The 18,438-nt window shown below is 58.2% G+C and overlaps 1 protein-coding gene across 1 annotated transcript; it reads left to right on the top strand.

Moving 5' to 3' along the window:
- Positions 1-5,159: 5,159 nt before the first annotated feature.
- Positions 5,160-17,830, top strand: CDK5RAP3 (CDK5 regulatory subunit associated protein 3). The gene is made up of 14 exons (XM_050934833.1): positions 5,160-5,242; positions 7,583-7,628; positions 8,380-8,511; positions 9,024-9,124; positions 9,794-9,842; positions 10,430-10,608; positions 11,999-12,135; positions 12,985-13,129; positions 13,996-14,124; positions 14,530-14,614; positions 15,379-15,467; positions 16,393-16,598; positions 16,837-17,008; positions 17,548-17,830. The coding sequence occupies exons 1-14, from the start codon at positions 5,237-5,239 to the stop codon at positions 17,611-17,613; spliced, it is 1,542 nt and encodes a 513-aa protein (XP_050790790.1). The 5' UTR covers positions 5,160-5,236; the 3' UTR covers positions 17,614-17,830.
- The last annotated feature ends 608 nt before the right edge of the window (positions 17,831-18,438 follow it).

Here is an 18,438-nt window from a genome sequence, read left to right as displayed (position 1 = left end):
CCCCCAGCACCCCAACCCTGAGCACTCTCCTGCACTGTGAACCCCTCATCCCCAGCCCCACCCCAGAGCCCTCACTTGAGGGGGAAAACGTGCAACTTAAATTTGATGGTAAGTTTGGAGTATCATTGTGTTTAGCACAATACTTGATTATTTCACACCCTTTAAAGTATACAGGTGTTACAAAGTGGGAATGTTCGTAATGTTTTCTCTGAATACTGTGTGGGTGCCTCTGTTTCCCCTATGCTTTTCTCAAGGATCTAGATGGTGGGATAAGGGGGTGTGATTGTTGTAGAGCTCTAGAGTGCCAGTGTGATGCCGTCTGCACAGAGAATGGCCGAAATCCTGTCTCCGGGCAACTGATGTCCTGGGCCGCTCTCCTGCAAGGTGCCAACTGAAGGTGTTGGAGAACAAAGAGATCAGATGGCCTCCTAATGCCTGGAAAAGAGACAAAGGCCAGAGGAGGGAGTGTCAGTGCCCGTGCAGACTTCTGGGAAGCACATGGTGTGGAAGGGGATGCTGGGATGCTTTGGAACTACTCCATACAAAGCCAGTCAGGACTCTGGGGGAACTTCCTCTCTCTGAGCATACTGTCTCCAGGGCAAGAAGCTGACACCTTCCTGGGTCTGACCTCGGAGCATTCAGCATGCCCTTCCACACTGTGCTTTCCGCAGCGAGTGTGCCAAGGCAGGTCCTGGGGCAGCCGGAGGTCCCTGCACCCCAACTGTGAAGTCAGACGTGACTCTTAGGCAGCCGGTAAAACAGAAGGTTTAGTAGATGACAGGATCACAGTCTAAAACAGAGCTTGTAGGTACAGAAAACAGGACCCCTCAGTCAGGTCCATCTTGGAGGGGGTCGGGCCTAGACCCAAGTTCTGGGCCTCTCCCCATTTCCCCAGCCAGCTTCAAACTGACACTCCCTCCTCTAGCCTTTGTGTCTCTTCTGGACAAGGAGGCCACCTGATCTCTTTGTCCCCAACACCTTCAGTTGGCACCTTGCAGGGGAAACTAAGGCACCCACACAGTATTCAGAGAAAACATTAAGAACATTCCCACTTTGTCACAACAGGTGCAACAAAATATCATTCCGTATATTGAAGCAGGCAAGTGCTGCTTCTGACTTTCCACTTTTAATTGACCCTTCTAATCTTGTGGTGCCGACACATCGTAGCTTCATTTTATATCGGCTTAGAGGAGGGAATGGGGGGGGCACCATTTTGGGCACCACCAAAAATTGTACAAACCTGCCGCCTATGCCCACATTATTGCTAAAATCAAATTCAACAGAGTCACTCAGCCAGCAGCGACGTGGGCTGGAGCCGCACTGTGCTAGCCAGTCTCGTGCTGCCATCAGGAAAGCCGCGGGGGTGACAGATGGCACGTTGCTCTCGAGCCATTGGCCAAAAGCACAAAGCCTCTGTCATTCAGACACCCCAATGCTACCCCGGCTGATGTTTTCGGGAACCTTTCCGTGGTTCCAATTCCAGCTCTGGGGGTTCTGGGGCCTTGGCCCCATGTTTTTCTGTATTAAAGTCACTTGCTTAGTAAACTCTGGAATGGTTCTTCTGCTTCCAGGGCTGATGAGAGCGGGGGAAGCTGGCACAAATTACCAGGACCCGGCGGTCTGGAAGGGGGCCCGGGGCCCAGCTTCATCAGCCCTGTTTAGCTCGTCTGCCCTTGCTGGGGGGCCTGAAAAAAATTTTCACCAGGGCCCGAACCCGCTCTCAGCGGCCCTGTCTGCTTCATTCCCAGCTGGACTGGTTGCCTCTGGTTTCCCAAGTTCTTGTTTTCATGCAGATGAATGAATATTATAATTCAATACTAAATAATGACTATTAACTATGATATATATTCCCTTCCCTCTGAGGATCTTATCGCGCTGCACAACCGTTAGTGAATTCTGCCTCAGGATCTGGCCAGGCTCAGAGGTGCCTAAGGGTTATGGTTTCCTTAGTCAGGTGACTATGTCAGAAGCGCAGCTTTCATTTTAAAAAGGAAGTAGATCTCAACCTCTCCTGACTGCAAGGGAAAGCTTGAAGATGTGAAGCCTGAGTCTGCAGAGAGCCTGGTGCAGCAGCTCTGAGAGTTGTGAACTGCCCCATTCATCTGTAAGGGGTGATAATGTCAAGTTGTGTTGTTTTGGGGGAAACCTGCCCACCCCACCTCACCCCGTGAGGAATTTGCGTGTGGCAAGAGTAGAAGAGTTCAGTGGGTCCAGCCATGAGTGGTGGGTATCATAGGCTGGTGGAGGTGGTGCCTCCCCAAACAGCCAGGTGTGGTCTCACCTACGCTCCATCCCCAAGCCACCCTGCCTTTGCTTCCTGCTCGGTGCAGCTCCACTAGTCTCCGTGACCCCTGCTTTGGTCTCGCCTGGGTCACCTGCCCTTCCAGTGCTCTGAGGCTGGGGCACTTGGGGGCACTCTTGGGTAGGGGCCAGCAGCTGCGCTGGGAGGACCCCTGGGCTCTGACCACGGGGTTGCAGAAGGAGCAGGGCTGGGAGCTAGCCTCCCCCAGCCGGCGGTTCACGCGCCCAGCACACCTATTCTTCATTCACACCATTGCCTCCTTGCTGAGACTGCCAGCATTAAGGGCCAATTGGTGTCACGTGTAATAGATGCTGAGGGACCTCTGGGCGGAGGCCCATCAAACTCATTTCACATAGATCAGATAACTTTAGGCTGGCTTTGAATCACTGACATAAAGGTGAAAAGCTCTTTATCCTGTCACCAAATCCCGAGCTAGTCAGTTGCTCCCAATACAGACATTCCTAGGTTAGAACTTCACTGGCAGATCCAAACCCTCTGAACCTTCACCCCACATTCTGCCTTGTTCCCGACATGCTTCATACAGAGACATCGAACAGAGACATCTTTTCCCTCCACCTGCCACCATGAAGGTCGTTACTCAGTGGCCAGTAGAAGCTATTTAAGAAAACCAGCATCTATATAAATCCAGTCCCTAGTGCCCTCGCTCGACACTGGGCACAAAACATGGCTTCACATTGCTTTCACGTTGGCCACAGACTCATAGACTCTAGGACTGGAAGGGACCTCGAGAGGTCATCAAGTCCAGTCCCCTGCCTTCATGGCAGGACCAAATAAACTCGCACCCAGCGATTTCAATACTCAGGATTCCTCCCAGAAAGTGGCCTGGGGTATCTGGGATTTAAGGTGGCTTTAAAGGCAGCCTTAAAAAAATAAAATACACACAAGGAAACAGTCTTTCCCCGCGTTAATCCAGTGTATTTGCATATATGGGACTGGAAGGAGGAAAAAGGTCAAAAGCAATATTTTTCAGGCCCTGCAACAGGACAACAAGCAACTGGCAACCTACTCCGTGCCAGCTATTATATCATGTGTGCCAAGGTTACACCATGTGACCAACTCATGGGGGAAGCTAGCGGAAGCAAAACAAAATCAAGGCGGTAGCGGGCTCCCTGTTTATTGAGGACACCCACAAAAGTGCTACTCAGAAGACGGGGTGGGGGTTATGCAGAAGATTTTGATTTTGTGATCACTGGGACTACGAATTTACCCTAATCATGAGATCAATTGGAAAAAGTCAATGAACGTTCATAAGATGTTACACTCGCCTATCATAGCAATTGTTGATGGAAAGTAGGTCAAGCTGTTTTTCAGTAATGAGTGTCATGAACAGCTGCAGGAGGACCAGACAGACTACATTAGTGCAAATAAAAAAAGGCTCCATTGATATGATTCAAGGACTATGTTGACATCATGCTTGGCAAAGCTAGAAGTGGAACCAGAAATTAATGAACCAAAATGGATGCGTCAGATATTGGGCCTAATTGGTGGACAAAATAAGGAGTGGGCTGGTCCACCAATCACTCCCTTTTTTGGTCCTTAAAGAAGAAGACTTGGTGGAGGGGAGAGACAGAAGAACAGATGGAGGCTACTGGAGCAAGTTTCACCAGCATGGCTGCCACCCACACTGTTCTCTGGGCCCCTGGGTCTTCATCCCCCCAATCTTAAGAGATGTCCTGACCAGACCGGGTCAGAGAGAGGGACCTAGATAACATCACACGTCCACTTGCTCCAGCTAAATCCAAAATGCCACCTGGGATGAAACGGAATCAGACTGTAACAACAACAGCAGCTCCAGCCCATGTTAAAGTCCTCTCTTTTCTCTGAGACTCCGTGGGGGAGGTCATATCTTTTATTGGACCAGTGTCTGACGGTGAGAAAGACAGATTTTCAAGTTCTTCAGGAAGCTTCTCTCTCTCACCAACAGAAGTTGCTCCGATAAAAGATATTCCTTCACCCACCTAGTCTCGCTAATATCGTGGGACTGACCCTGCGTACATCTTTGACACTGTCAGACAAGGAGGCTTTTCCTTCTAAAGCCTCACTGCAGCTCATGGGACTTGCTAGAACGAAAGCCTGACTCGGTCCTTTACATTGCAGAGGCTTTTGCTGTTTTCCTGTCTTTTCTGCCTCTTTAATGAAAGGCTAGGTGTGTTTTCAGGGCTGTCTTTGCCCTGGTACTAGGCAAATTCAGGTCTCTACCCCGGCCCTTGTTAACGCTGTTGGACAGTGTGTGGGTGAAGTTAACACCTCTGGCCCACGTATTCCAGCTAACTTAACACAGCAGCCCCCAACCTGTTGCTGGGGGCCTAGGGTGACCAGGCAGCAAGTGTGAAAAATGGGGATCGGGGGGGGGGGGGCTAATAGGAGCCTATATAAGAAAAAGACCCAATCGGGACTGTCCCTACAAGCTTGGGACATCTGGTCACCCTGCCCTGCCCCCACTGCAAGGAGCTGAGGGCCCAAGGTGCCCTGATGCTGCTGCCAGGCCAGCTGGGGGCTAGAGCTCGGTTCACGCACACACAGCACGTGGAGGGGTGGGCGATGTCACCTAACCCTGACTGCGCGTGCGTAGTAGAGCACATTTTCCCCCTCTCGTTCGGGCCTGAGATTACAGCTCGCTGGGGCCACCTACCGGGCAGTTGTCACCACTGTCCCCTTCCCAGCCACCTTCTAATTGGTCAAAGTGTCTCCCTCTCTCCAGCCAATCGGAGCGCCGGCACGTTGCACTTTGCTTCCTTCTGATTGGGTGCGGTAAACCCGTGACTGCGTACGCCCTGATTGGTCGCGCAGGCCTGGGCTGCTGCCCGGTGATTGGCTGGGCCGAGGGGGCGGAGTTTCCAAATTTCGACTGGGACAGGTACGAGCGGAAGCGAGCGGCGGCGCGGGAGGCCGGAGAGAGCCGGGCGGAGGGGCATGCAGGTGGGAGCGCGCCACCCCCCCCCGGCCGGAGCAGCCCCCCCGGAGTGTCCTCTGTTCCACCCCCCCGGCCGGAGCAGCCCCCCCGGAGTGTCCTCTGCTCCCTCCCCCCCGGAGTGTCCTCTCCCCCCCCCCCGGCCGGAGCAGCCCCTCCCGGAGTGTCCTCTCCCCCCCCCCGGCCGGAGCAGCCCCCCCGGAGTGTCCTCTGTTCCCTCCTCCCCCGAGTGTCCTCTGTTCCCTCCCCCCCGGAGTGTCCTCTTCCTCCCCCGCTCGAGCAGCCCCCTCCGGCCAGGGTGCCCCCCGGAGTGTCCTCTGCTCTCTCCCCCCCCGTCCGGAGCAGCCCCCCCCGGAGTGTCCTCTCCCCCCCCCGGCCGGAGCAGCCCCCCCCCCGAGTGTCCTCTGTTCCCTCCCCATCCTGCCATAGCAGCCCCCCCGGAGTGTCCTCTCCCCCCCCCGCTCGAGCAGCCCCCCCCGGAGTGTCCTCTGCTCCCTCCCCATCCTGCCATAGCAGCCCCCCCAGGAGTGTCCTGTCCCCCCCCCGAGAGTGTCCTCTCCCCCCCGCCCAGGGCAGCCCCCCCCCTGAGTGTCCTCTGCTCCCTCCCCGGCCGGAGCAGCCCCCCTGAGAGTGTCTTCCCCCCCTGCCGGAGCAGCCCCCCTTCCCTGGCCAGGGTGCCCCCCCAGAGAGTGTCTCCCTCCACCCCGGAGAGTGTCCTTCCCTCTGTCAGAGCAGCCCCCCCCGAGAGTGTCCTCTCTCCCCCCACCAAGGCATCCCACCCCGAGAGTGTCCTCTCCCCCCCCGGCTGGAGCAGCCCCCCCGAGAGTGTCCTCTCCCCCTCGCCCAGGGCAGCCCCCCCCCGGAGTGGCCTCTGTTCCCTCCTCCCCCGAGAGTGTCCTCTGTTCCCTCCCCATCCTGCCATAGTAGCCCCCTCGGAGTGTCCTCTCCCCCCTCCCTGCCGGAGCAGCCCCCCCCAGCCAGGGTGCCCCCCGGAGTGTCCTCTGCTCTCTCCCCCCCTCCCGCTCGAGCAGCCCCCCTGAGAGTGTCCCCCCCACCACCAGGGCAGCCCCCCACCCTGGAGAGTGTCCTCCCCCTGCCGGAGCAGCCCCCCTTCCCTGGCCAGGGTGCCCCCCGGAGAGTGTCTCCCCGCACCCCGGAGAGTGTCCTTCCCTCTGTCAGAGCAGCTCCTCCAGAGAGTGTCCTCTCTCCCCCCACCAGGGCAGCCCCCCACCCTGAAATGTGTCCTCCCCCCACTAGGCACTAGCACCCCCCTGGAGAGGATCCTCCCTCCCCCACACCTGAGCAGCTCCCCCCCTCCGGGCTGCTGGTTGTCTTGGATTTGCACCATATACGTTTCTCTGAGGCCTGGGTTCTCAAGCTGGGGGTTGTGAACAGGTGTCAGGGAGCTGGTACCCTGCTTCCCTTCCCTTCCCATGATAAATTGGAGGAGAGTCTCAGCTAGGTGAGTGGGGCTTCCACTGTGGAACAGATCGATGGAGGAGTGAAGTGTCCCACGCTGGAAAGGTTGAGAACCGCTGCTCTGATCTGTATTCCTAGGGGCTCACAGGGCCCTCATCCCCCTAGTATCTGAGGCCCAGATCCCCAATGATATTTAGGCACCTAAATCCTTCAAAGAAACAATTGAGAAATAACCTCTCTGGTTTCCTCCTGGAAGAGTCAAACCTACACACACGAAATTCTCTTAATCAAGCAGATTACACTGACTCCTTGTGTGCAGGAGTGTAGAGCTGTTATAGGAGAGCTAAATATTTTCATTTAGTTCTAAGCCCCATGACACCCCTAGTCCTTTGGATCTCTTGTGGCAGGGAGTTCCCCAGTCTAGGCCCGACCGCTGTCCGAGTTCAATCTCCTGCACTCGCTGTACTAGGTCGACTGTTTTCAGAGTTCCGGTGGAAATCTCTTCACTTATCCTCCCACTGACTTTTAGTCTCCAAACAAAAACAGTTGCAAACGTTCGGTGCGGTCATGACAATGCTTTTGTCATGCACTGGCTGAGCATAACCTCACCCGTTGTCCCCGGATGTCCTCTGTCTGTCCAGGAAAGTAGAGCATCCAAGCTTGGATCAGCACCGCAAGAGACTAGACCTTTGCCTTCTGTTAGGACATGGAACACAAGGGCTGGGAAGCATTGTTTGCTAGGAGCTGGGGTAGCAGGGGAGTGTCAGAGATGGGCTGCATGGGTTTGGCAGAAGGCAGATGCTAGGGGTGTGGGTGTGTTGGATGGGGAGTATTATAGGCCACACACTGGCTTTGTTACTTGTGTTATCAGGCTTTGTTCATCCTGGAGATTCTCCCTGTTTATAGCAACGTCTGTCTCTCTTCACCAGGACTATCAGAATTTGCCGATTGACATCCAGACAAGCAAGCTCCTAGGTAGGATGCTAGCTCCTGTCCCCACCTTCCAGCTGGAGAGGGAGGGTGTTTTGGTGCATGTTTTTATGCACTGGGAAAGGGGCACATGCTGGACGGGGTGAGGGGTCAGGTGGGCCAGAGAATGGGCCGTCAGCGTGCGTACGAGTTTCCTTCCACTGTGAAGCTTTCGTCCTTCCGATTTCAGCAGGACTCGGGAATGAGGAGAGTTTGTCGTCATTTCTTCTGTTGGGGTAAAACCCCGAAGGAAGCAGAGCAGAGTTGCCCCCGTCAGCACAGGCCTCATATTGATTAATGGGGTCAGCATATGGGTGGGGCTCTGGCTTGCCCGTTCTGGTCATTGGAGTCCTCCCTTAATCCCCCGAACAGGCCGGGTGCGGATCCCCTAGCACACTGACGCACCTCCTCACTGCTCAGAGAAGTAAGAGAGAAGTTAGTTCATTCTTTGCCTCTCTCTGCTGAGACAGCCACCAAGGAGTGGGCAGGGAGAGCTTGTGGTGCAGCCCCCACCCACCCCCCGAGACCCTCCAGCTCAGAGGGGTTACTGGACAGCTGCCAGAGGGTGACGATGGCGTCTCGTCACTACCCATTTTGACCACGTTTGCAACAGCTGCGTAGAGGTGAGAAACTCCTGTCCCTGAGCCAATGATTGGAAACCACCCCCAGCAGTGCCCTCCCTCTGCCATTTCCCAGCTGCCTCTCACTCCCGGTAGCGGACACCGAGGTGTTTAACATCCATGTGTCCCTGCTGCAGACTGGCTGGTGGACAGGAGACACTGCAACCTGAAATGGCAGAGCCACGTGCTGACTATCCGCGAGAAGATCAACGCGGCCATTCAGGACATGCCAGAGAGCGAGGAGATCAAGCAGCTGCTCTCAGGATCCTGTGAGTGGGGCTGGGGAAGGGAGGTGGATCTCCCTGACGCAGGTTTGGGTGCCAGCGTCTCAAGTGGGGGTGACGGATCCCATTAATGCAGGGGATTTGCCATGAAGGCCGTTGACGTGCGTGGGGCCTGGTCAGTCGCTTGGCATCCTGTGGCCCTACTGGCAGTTCGCTGCTGCGATCGAGGGTCATGAGCGTGTCCATCCCGGAGCTGAGGGGCTTGTGTGTCCCCCTCCTTGTCCTCAGTCATCTCTCACGTACACTAGGCCCAATGCAGATGCCAGAGGAATCCAGCCCCAAGGGCTTCGGGTATGTCAAACATCTCTGTTTAGAAAGGAGACAGAAGCCCAGTGACATGTGCCCCCTTGCCCTGCTTTTGCACGAGTGTACAGTGCGAAGCGCTGGAGCTGTGCACAGCAAACCTGGGAACCTTGCCCATCCCTCCCCCTCAGCCCCGGGTGACTGGGTTTCGCTTCCTGTCTGCTGCCGTCCCAGCTCTCTCTGTCCCGTTCCAGATATTCACTATTTTCACTGCCTGAAGATTGTGGACATTCTTAAAGGGACTGAGGCCTCCACTAAAAATATCTTTGGTCGCTACTCTTCCCAGCGGATGAAGGTGAGCAGCCCGTGGGGGCTGGCCCGGGCTGTCGGACTTGTCCAAGAATTTGCCAGGCTGGTTCCACTTTCAAGCAAGTCAGGCTGAGCTGGGCTGTTAGTGGGATGAATGGAGCCAGCGTTTCTAGGGTGCCAGTTCGAATCCAGCCTGAGCCTACAGCAATTAGAAGCCGTTGCTCTCTGGGGCCTGTAGAGTGGCCCCTATGTGAAATGAGGAGTAATAATAATAATCCCTAGCTCTTATCTAGTGCTTTCTATCAGTATCATCATCACTGTACAGGTGGAGAAACCGAGGCACAGAACAGGGAAGTGATTTGCCCCAGGTCACTCAGCAGGCCTGTGGCAGAGCCAGGAATAGAATCCAAGTCTCTTGAGTCTCAGTCCAGTGCTCTGTCCACTAAGCCACCCTGCTGGATGGATGCTGTCAGTTCAGTGCCCCGTGTTAGCGGGTCCCTGGCACACAGCCCACCACCTCAGCTGAGAGGCCATGGACTGACTGCCCCGTTCCCAAGCACCGAACTCCCACTTCACCGCCAGGTGTAGCCATGTGCCCTGCCTCTGCTTGTTCTTTGGCTCTCACGCTGCACGGGCCGACGCTCAGGGGCTTTGCGCTTCTCCGGCTGTGTTTGGCATCTTCTCAGCCTCTCCCTTTTTCTGCTCCCTGTTCCAGGACTGGCAGGAGATCCTGTCCCTGTATGAAAAGGAAAACACCTACCTAGGTAAGGCAGCCTCACCTCACCGCATTGGGGCGCTTAGGCGTTTGGCAAGGGACAGCCGCCTGCTTTCTTCGTGCCAGAGCTCGGGTGTGACTTGCTGGGGACGGCGTCTGCATGGCATGAGCTCACCTGTACTCCAGCTCTCACGTGCTGAGCTGTGTCCCGTCCCATCCCCACTTCCCCTAGCCTTTTGCAGCCCATATAAACGAGTCATTCACCCAGAGCCACGGTGGGGTGGGGGGCACAGAAGCTGTTCTGCACCGGTGGAACTGACCGTCTCAGCAGGGTCAGAACTGAGGCACATTGGCAGCGTGTGTGTGTCGGGGGAGACCTGGCAGTGGTGGCGTGGTCGCTGTGGCCATTCTGGCATAGAAACCTTGGCTCAGTACTGGAATTACACGTCCTTAACGTGAGTGGTGGGGCTGGGACGAATCGGTCAGCGCTCAGAGAGGGAATCCTGCGGCCTTGGCTCAGGGGCTGCAGGTTGGCCCCGTAGCCTGGGTGCCTGCCAGCGCTTGGCCCAGCTTTCTGCATAGGAAAGGGCCGTGCCCCAAGTGTCTCCTCTCCTGTCTGTCCCCCACACCCCGCAGTGGAACTCGCCAGCCTTCTCGTGCGCAACGTCAGCTATGAGATCCCGTCCCTGAAGAAGCAGATCAGCAAGTGCCAGCAGCTGCAGCAGGAGTACAGCCGCAGGGAGGAAGAGTGCCAGCTGGGGGCCGCCGAGATGCGGGAGCGCTTCTACAGCTCCTGCAAGCAGTACGGCATCACCGTGAGTCCCTCGCTGGGCCTGGGAGGGCCAGGCCTGCTCAGAGAATCAGAGATTATCAGGGTTGGAACAGACCTTGGGAGGTTCTGGTCCAACTCCCTGCTCAAAGCAGGACCAATCCCCAACTGAATTACCCCAGCCAGGGCTTTGTCAAGCCTGACCTTTAAAACCTCTAAGGAAGGAGATTCCGCCACCTCCCTAGGTAACCCATTCCAGTGTGTCACCACCCTCCTAGTGAAAAGGTTTTTCCTAATATCCAACCTAAACCTCCCCCACTGCAATTTGAGACCATTGCTCCTTGTTCTGTCATCAGGTACCACTGAGAACAGTCTAGATCCATCCTCTTTGGAACCCCCTTTCAGGTAGCTGAAGACAGCTATCAAATCCCTCTTCACTCTTCTCTTCTGCAGACTAAATAATCCCAGTTACCCCCTCCTCGTAAGTTGTGCTTCAGCCCCAGCTGTGTGCCCCCCTGTGCCCGGGAGGGGCCGGGCCTGCTCAGAGAGCATGGACGCTGCCATAGCCTCACACAGCACTCGCCGCGTGCCTGCCTGTGCCCGGGAGGGGCTAGGCCTCTCCTTTCCAAGAGGGTCCTAGCTCCTGCCACCTCTCCCCATCGCTTGGATCCCTGGGCCTTCAGTGCCCTCTGCTGTGACCCACCCCTGCGGTACTGGAACACTCTCAGCGCTGCACAGCCATTCCTACCTGTGCCCTGAACAGCCCTGCCCCCGGCTCTACCTCACCTGCCTGTTACCAATGGCCCAGCCCAGGAACCTCCTCGTTTCCATGGCCCAGTTTTCAAACCTCGGGGCCTTGCCAGGACTCTGGGCATGCCTTCCCCACACCCCTGGGAGGCTGTCTGAGCAGGCAAGGGCCGGCTGTGGCTAGGAGGACACCTGCATTGGAAAGTGCCTCTCTTTCCCCCAAGTCCTGAGCTGGCTTCTTGTCCCCAGCTGCTAGTGCCGCTTTGTGCCCGTGGAACTGCCCGTGCTGCCACCGCTCACCCCTGCAGAGCCACTGGGCTCTGGTTCCCCTGCCTCTCGTCACGTGCTGACAGGACGATCGAATCCACTCTCTCCTGCCTGTTCTGCGCTCCAGCAGCTGAGTGTCTGCCCCGGGGGCTGTCCCCTGGCAACCCCTCCCAGCTCCCTCTGGGTCCATTGGTGGTCTCCTGCCCGTAAGCCAGCTTGTGCCCCAGCATTCTCTAGGGCTCCTTGCTCCACCCATTGCTCTCTAGGGCTCCTTCCTCCACCCACTGCTCTTCGCTGGAATCAAATGCTCCCTCCCCCCAGCCAGGCAGCCCAAACTATCCCCGTGGTTTGGCTGGGGGGAGGCTGATGGCCTGAGTACTTGGGTCCCTGCTCTAACGCCCCTGCTCGTTCTTGCTGTGCAGGGTGATAATGTGCGCCGGGAGCTGCTGGCCTTGGTGAAGGACCTGCCGGCGCTGCTGATGGAGATCGGGGCTGGGGCCCGGGTGCTCTCGGAAGCCATCGATTTGTACCAGGCCTGTGTGCAGTTCGTGTGTGAGAGGTAGCAAGACACCTGCCAGGGGAACGCCTCGCAGAGTGTGGGGGAGGCAGACTGGTCCCTCTCTCCCCCAATTCGAGCAGGACTTGATCCTCTGCTTCAGTACTCGAATCCGGGACAGCGTGGAGGTGTTAACAGTGCTGGGCTGGGTAGCCCCACATCCGGGCATGTTAGGGGGCAGGCCAGCCAGATGTGCAAAACCCCTGAGAGGGAAGAGGATGCTGGGGCTTCCTTCCGCTCCAGGGTGTCTTTTTCCTCCCTCCCCTATCCTGCAGATAAGTGGGTTTCTGGAGATCTAACACACACCGCCCCCCGCCCTGGCTCTGGTTTCACACCCACCTTTGCTGCTCAGTTTCCCAGCTGAGATCTGCCCTTGGAATTCGCTGATTGTGGAAGCCCTGGGCTTTTCCTGGCTGTTTGGGCACATCTTTAAATACCCCCATTCCAGACAGAGCACTGCCGGGCTCAGTCCCTGACCGTCTCAGCAGGAGTACACTGCCTGGTTTGCTGCCTCCTCGGTTTCTCTCCAAATTCCCTCCTCCCTCCTTGGCTGGGGGGGTCAGAAACCGCAATAAGCCTGTTTCCCCTCTCTGAGCCAGTCACGTCCAGCCGGTGCCATTGCTGGGAGAAGGGGTCGTTATCTCAGTGCCGGAGAGTCGAGCTGGGTCCTTGCTGCTGCTGCTCCTGGCGGCCGCTGTCAGGGAGATTCCCCGGTCACAGCTGATGCAGACCCCCAGCCTGCTCCCCCATCTGTGGGGGGGTGCAGCTGGCAGGAGCAGAGCCGGGGGGAGGCAGAAGGGCTCTCAGTGTCCGGCTGTCCTGACGCTGCCCCGGCCCTGTTGTGTGTTCCAGCGCCACGGAGCGGGTGGTGCCCATGCTGCGACACGTGCAGGAGCGCGGGAACACGACCGTCTATGAGTGGAGGAGGGGGGTGGAGCCCACCATGGTGGAGCGTCCACGGGCAGAGGAGCTGCCTGAGCAGCAGGACGAGGAGGCGGTAGGTGCCAGCAAGGCTGTCATCGAATGGAAGGAATATGGCCCAAGGGGGGTTGCTAAGCAGATGGGCCTGAGTCTAAATGCCCTGTGGGCCTTGTATGAGACAGAGGCAGTGGGGCAGGCACAATGAATTGGCCCAAACTCAACCCAGTCTTTCCTGATTGGCTTATTTTCATTGGCTGGTGGGGCTGGCTTCATGCTGGGAGCATCACATCTGAAACACCCAGATTCCGAGGTTCACTTCCCAGCAAGGCCGACTCAACCCTACATCTTCCCCAGGGAGAGAAGTTGAGTCCCAGGAGACACCTGAGAAACCCAGGTCCTCTCTGCTCTGCATGGGACTCAGAGGTCCTGGGGTTTGGTCTGGGGTTTGCTCCTGGGTCCTTGGCCAGAATGTTCCCTCCGCTCCTTGCTATAGACTGCGCAAGGCGCTGGTTCCGCCCCAGAGGTGGCTGCATTTCTTTGCTGGGAGAAGGAATCCCTAGCGCTTGGGGTCCTTCAGTGCAGTGTAAACGTACAGGACCACCCTCCTCCCTGCATTTTCCAGCGCTGCCTGGTCATGCCGAGGTGGCTCCTCTGGGACTTCTGGCATGATTTGCAGCCTCCCGTAGAGCACCTGAAACAAGCTTCTGAGGGTCACCCCTGGCTTGTACGAAGGGGACGCTGGTCTGCCAGGCACTTGGGCAGCCTCTTCCAGAGCGAGCTGGGGAAGCGCCTGAGGGTCCAGAGCAGCGAGAGGAGAGGTGCCTCCATGGGCCATGGAGCTGCCATCTAGAGAGAGCACAAGGGTTGGCAGCTTCAGGCTCTTCCAGCCTGGTTCTGGTTAGAGCTCCTCTCTCAGGGGACGTCTTTCTCTTCTCATTGCAGATCGACTGGGGGGACTTAGGGGTGGAATCTGTACCCACCCCCGTGGGGGCTGATTACAGCATCTCCGGTGAAGATGGAGCCCAGGCCGAGGAGGTGGACTGGGGGATCTCACTGGAACCTGACCCACAGGTGGGTGTGTGCCGTTCCCCTCTTCCCCCCGCTGGGCATCCACCGGCGAGACAGCTACTCACCCCGTAGGGTCACAGCCATGCTGCACAGTGCAGGCTGGATCTGGTCTGGCTGGGACCCTAGAGGAAGGCATAGTCTGTGGAGGCAATGTTGCCTAGTGGCTAGAGCACTGGACTGGGACTCAGACCTGGGTTCCATTCCCAGCGCCGCCACTGGCCCTGCTGAGTGAGTTTCCACCCCATACCTCAGTTTCCCCATCTGTAAAATGGGGATGAGCCTATGTAAAGTGCTAGCTTTTGGCTGCTTCTCTCTCAAGGCAAGGGCAGCTCAGGGCTCCCACCTTGGGGGCAGCACTATGGGGCAGAGTGCCCATTCTTACAGGAGGCTGCCTTTGACTCGCTGCAGGGAGCCGGCTCTGACGGGATAGACTGGGGAGATGGGAGTGGTGGTGACCCGGTGCAGATCACAGTGCTCGAGGCTGGCATCCAGGGTAAGGTCCTCCTCCTCTGCCTCTCCGCAGCCCCAGAGCGGCTGGCAGTGTCGGGGCAGTCGAGCACTGTGGGCTGGGGGGCTGGTATGGGAATTCTTGGGAAATGTACTTGGGAACCGTGCAGCTGAGATCATAACCTCTGCCCACCCTCCAGTGCCTGTCTGTGGCCTTCTCCTTCCCAGTGTCTAACCCGAGGCGACAGTGGCCTTAGAGACGCTGTCACACTGGGGTGCGGGCTGACTCCCTGGCGGAGCTGGGGGGTGTTGTGGGGGGAATTTTGCTCGGAAGGGACAGGGTGGTGGCAGCTGAGGTTCCCAAATGAGTCAAGCCAGCAGAGCTCTTCCTGGTGTGGGGGAAGGGAGTCAGGCCCCTGGCACGGCCAGCTGGGCACACCTGGCACGGGAGTGGAGTTAGCACCTGAATGAAAATCAGGCAGCCACTAGAGGGCGCCGGGGGATGATACTTCCTACCTCTGGCAGTGGGGTTGGCATTGGCTTTGAGTGCAGAGGGATGCCAGGTCTGGAAAGAGGCCGGCTACGCCCCTGGGGACTTCGCCAGGGCAGCCGGCCCCAGTTCTCTGCTCACCGGGCCAGTCCTGCTGGGCAGCTGCCGCAGGAAAGCATGTGGAGCTCTGTGGTGAGGGGCAGTCACTCGAGGCGATCTGGTTCCCGGCAGGGAGCCCGCCCAGACCCTCCGTGGCTGCTCAGTGAGGTCTCCCCCTGCCCTGCTTCCCAGCACCCTCTACCCCGTGTGCTTCTGTTCAGTCCCAGATGGAGTCGCCCGAGGGCCTGATGCTCTGACCCTCCTGGAGAGCCTGGAGACCCGGAGCCAGTTCATCGACGAGCTGATGGAGGTATCCCAGGACAGGGCTTATCACACGCTAAGGAATTAAGGGGGAGTGGGGCATGTTGCTTGTCCCTCTTATACACCTGGGAAACTGAGTCCCGGAACCGCCTAAGACATGCTGCCTCAATGGCAAAGCCTGGAATAGAACCCAGGAGTCCTGAGTTCCAGACCTCCTTGTTCTAATGGTTGGACCCCCAGAGCTGGGAACAGAACCTAGCAAGCCAAACTCCTGATCATTTGGCCCCCCTGCCTCTCCCACTCTAACCGCTAGCCCCCGATTCACAAACGTAGCTAGCTGGGTACTGGAGTGACTATCTGGAGCTTTGAGGGGCATTAGAGAGCTCACAGCAGCACTTGTCTTAGCCAGCCCTGTTCATAGCCCCAATCCGGACTGGAATCTGGGCAGCCGGCACTGTGCTGCTCTCTGGCATCTCTCGGTCTTCATGCCAGTGCAGCTGAAGCGGGAGGGCTGCCAGTCTGTGCGTCCCCCAAGGTGGGGCAGGGCCCTACCCCCTTCCCTTTGAGCACGGGCACTGCTGCACATGGGCTCCCCTTGGCAGGCCGCCCAGCACAGCTGGGGTGAGCTGCAGTGCGAAAGCTTGACGTTGGGGTTCTGGGGGTTCGTGACAGTAGTGGAGCTGACACCCCAAAGCCTGTTCCCTGGCTGGGCACCACAGAAACCCTGCAGGCAACAAAGGGCCCTGTTTCCTGGGAGCTCTGCATGGCACCTGCGTCCAAAGGATTTCTGCCTCTCTAGGGAGGGCTGAGCCAGCTCGCGGGAGGGAAGGGGCCCCGTGTCCGGGCCCTTTCACTCCCTTCAGGGCTGCAGGAGCTCCGTGTAGGGGGCAGAAGGGGTTTTAAAGGGCTATGCTCCACGTACGGTGGGGTGTCCATGCCTGCTCCCCACCCTGTGCCTGCCCTTCCCTCCCCAGCTGGAGACCTTCCTGTTCCAGCGCATCGTGGAAATGAGCGAAGAGGCTGACGTGGTGTCTGTGAGCCAGTTCCAGCTGGCCCCACCCATCCTGCAGGGCCAGACCACGCAGAAGGTGGGCGCCATGGTGTCGGCCGTCCGGGAGCTGATTGGCCGGCTGACCAACCTGCGGATGCAGCACTTGTTCCTGATCCTGGCCTCCCCAAGGTGTGTGGGGCCCCCCTCCTCTCTCCCAGCCTGCTCTGTAAGGGGGATCCCTTCCTTCCTATGGGGGTGGGGAAGTTTGTCCTCGAGGGAGGGGACCCTAGGATCAGGGTGATGGAGTGAATTGACGGAGCTAGCTCGGGGGTAACCTTTGCAGAGGCAGCCCCTGGGGGTGGGGGCAGTGGTCTTGGTGGCGTTGAAGAGACGGGTGTTGATGTCACACGTGGGTCTTGGGGGGCAGGTACGTGGACCGGGTGAGCGAGCTCCTGCGCCAGAAGCTGAAGCAGGCGGAGCTGCTGGTGCTGAAGAAGGAGCTCACGGCGCAGAAGAGGCAGGAGGCGCTGGAGGAGCAGGGGGCCCTAGAGCCCAAACTCGATCTGCTGGTGCAGAAAACCAAGGAGCTGCAGAAACTAGTAAGAAATGGGGAAGGGCCCACGGCACCCCTGGCCTTGGGACATGGGGCCCCGGTCAGATCTCGTCCCTGTGATGTGGGGGCCCCTGGTCAGATCTCACCTGCACGGCATCCCCCTCCCTGTGATGTGAGGCCCCCCGAATCAGAGGCTGACTGCATGGTGCCCCCACTTTTTCCCATGTAGCTGCAGGCCCCGCCTTTGATTTGATGCACAACAGCCCCCAGCCTGCGTAACTCAGGCTCAGTTGTCTTGAGCACTTCTGCGTCCCCCCCCCCCCACCCCCCCGGATCAGAGAATATCAGAGTTGGAAGGGACCTCAGGAGTCATCTAGTCCAACCACCTCCTCAAAGCAGGACCAACCCCCAGACAGATTTTTACCCCAGTTCCCTAAATGGGCCCCTCAAAGACTGAGCTCCCAGCCCTGGGTTTAGTAGGCCACTGCTCAAACAACTGAGCTATTCCCCCCAGTCATCCTTGGGGGGGCTGCCCTCTGCCCCAGTAACCTCACCCCGGGCCTGAGCCTGTGCCCTATCTTTCAGATTGAAGCGGACATTTCCAAACGGTACAGCGGGCGCCCTGTGAATCTGATGGGCACCTCCCTGTGACCCTTCTACGGTGATGCAGCCCCCTATGGAGCCGGGGTCCCACAGAGGGGCAGGACAGAGGAGGCGTTCCAGGGGCTCTGTTAACCAGGACTTGCTCACGTTGTACAGAGCAGATGCCCTTTCCAGGGGCTCCAGGCAGCCAGGAGGGAATTGCTCAATAAAGTGGGGGAAGCTGCTCCATTCCCCACCTAGCCCCTCATGTGAATTCACGCCCCGATTCCCTTGGCCCGGCCTGCAGTCTCTCTCACTGGGGCGCTGGCCCCCCCTCCCCCTGTGTCTGACCAGGACACTGATTCCTCCCCCTGCCCCAGGGCAGACCCCCTGTGCAGCTCAGAGGGACCCTGATCCCTGCCCCGCTTTGAGCAGGAAGATTGTCACTGGGTGGGGCCCTAGAGGCTTGTGTTCCTTCCCCGGAGCTGCCGTCTCACCACTGCCACCGCAGGGATTGGCCCAGCGCCCAGGGAGCTGAACCAGGGTCAGGCGAGCAGCGGTGCTGCCAGCAGGAGCCCTCGTTTTCCCCCAGCCCGACCCCCTTCCATCAAGCCACTGCCACGTGCTTTACCTGGCTGCCTATAATCAAGACAGCTCCCAACCTCGGCCTGCAGCGCCCCGCTGGCCTGTGGCGAGTGCAGAGGCTGTGAAATGCCCCCCATCGGCCTGCTGGGAACTGCCTCTGCTCCCAAGGGCCCCTCAACACCTTGCTCCAGGCTGGGCCCTGCCCCCCTTCCAGCTCCCGGGCGGCTTTTGGGGTGAGGGTTTGGGGGGGTGATTCAATTTTAATTTCATAGCAGAGCAGTTGATTCATGGCTCTTTGTCGCCGGCGTT

Source organism: Gopherus flavomarginatus, chromosome 25, assembly GCF_025201925.1.
Source record: "Gopherus flavomarginatus isolate rGopFla2 chromosome 25, rGopFla2.mat.asm, whole genome shotgun sequence".
Taxonomy (NCBI): domain Eukaryota; kingdom Metazoa; phylum Chordata; order Testudines; family Testudinidae; genus Gopherus; species Gopherus flavomarginatus.
This window is presented reverse-complemented; position numbering and strand designations above follow the sequence as displayed.

Bases quoted from the DNA above. Each gene is read 5' to 3' on its own strand.
- CDK5RAP3 (XM_050934833.1), top strand. The intron at 7,629-8,379 runs GTAGGATGCTAG...TCCCTGCTGCAG, and splicing joins CCAGACAAGCAAGCTCCTAG to ACTGGCTGGTGGACAGGAGA. The intron at 14,125-14,529 runs GTGGGTGTGTGC...GACTCGCTGCAG, and splicing joins CACTGGAACCTGACCCACAG to GGAGCCGGCTCTGACGGGAT.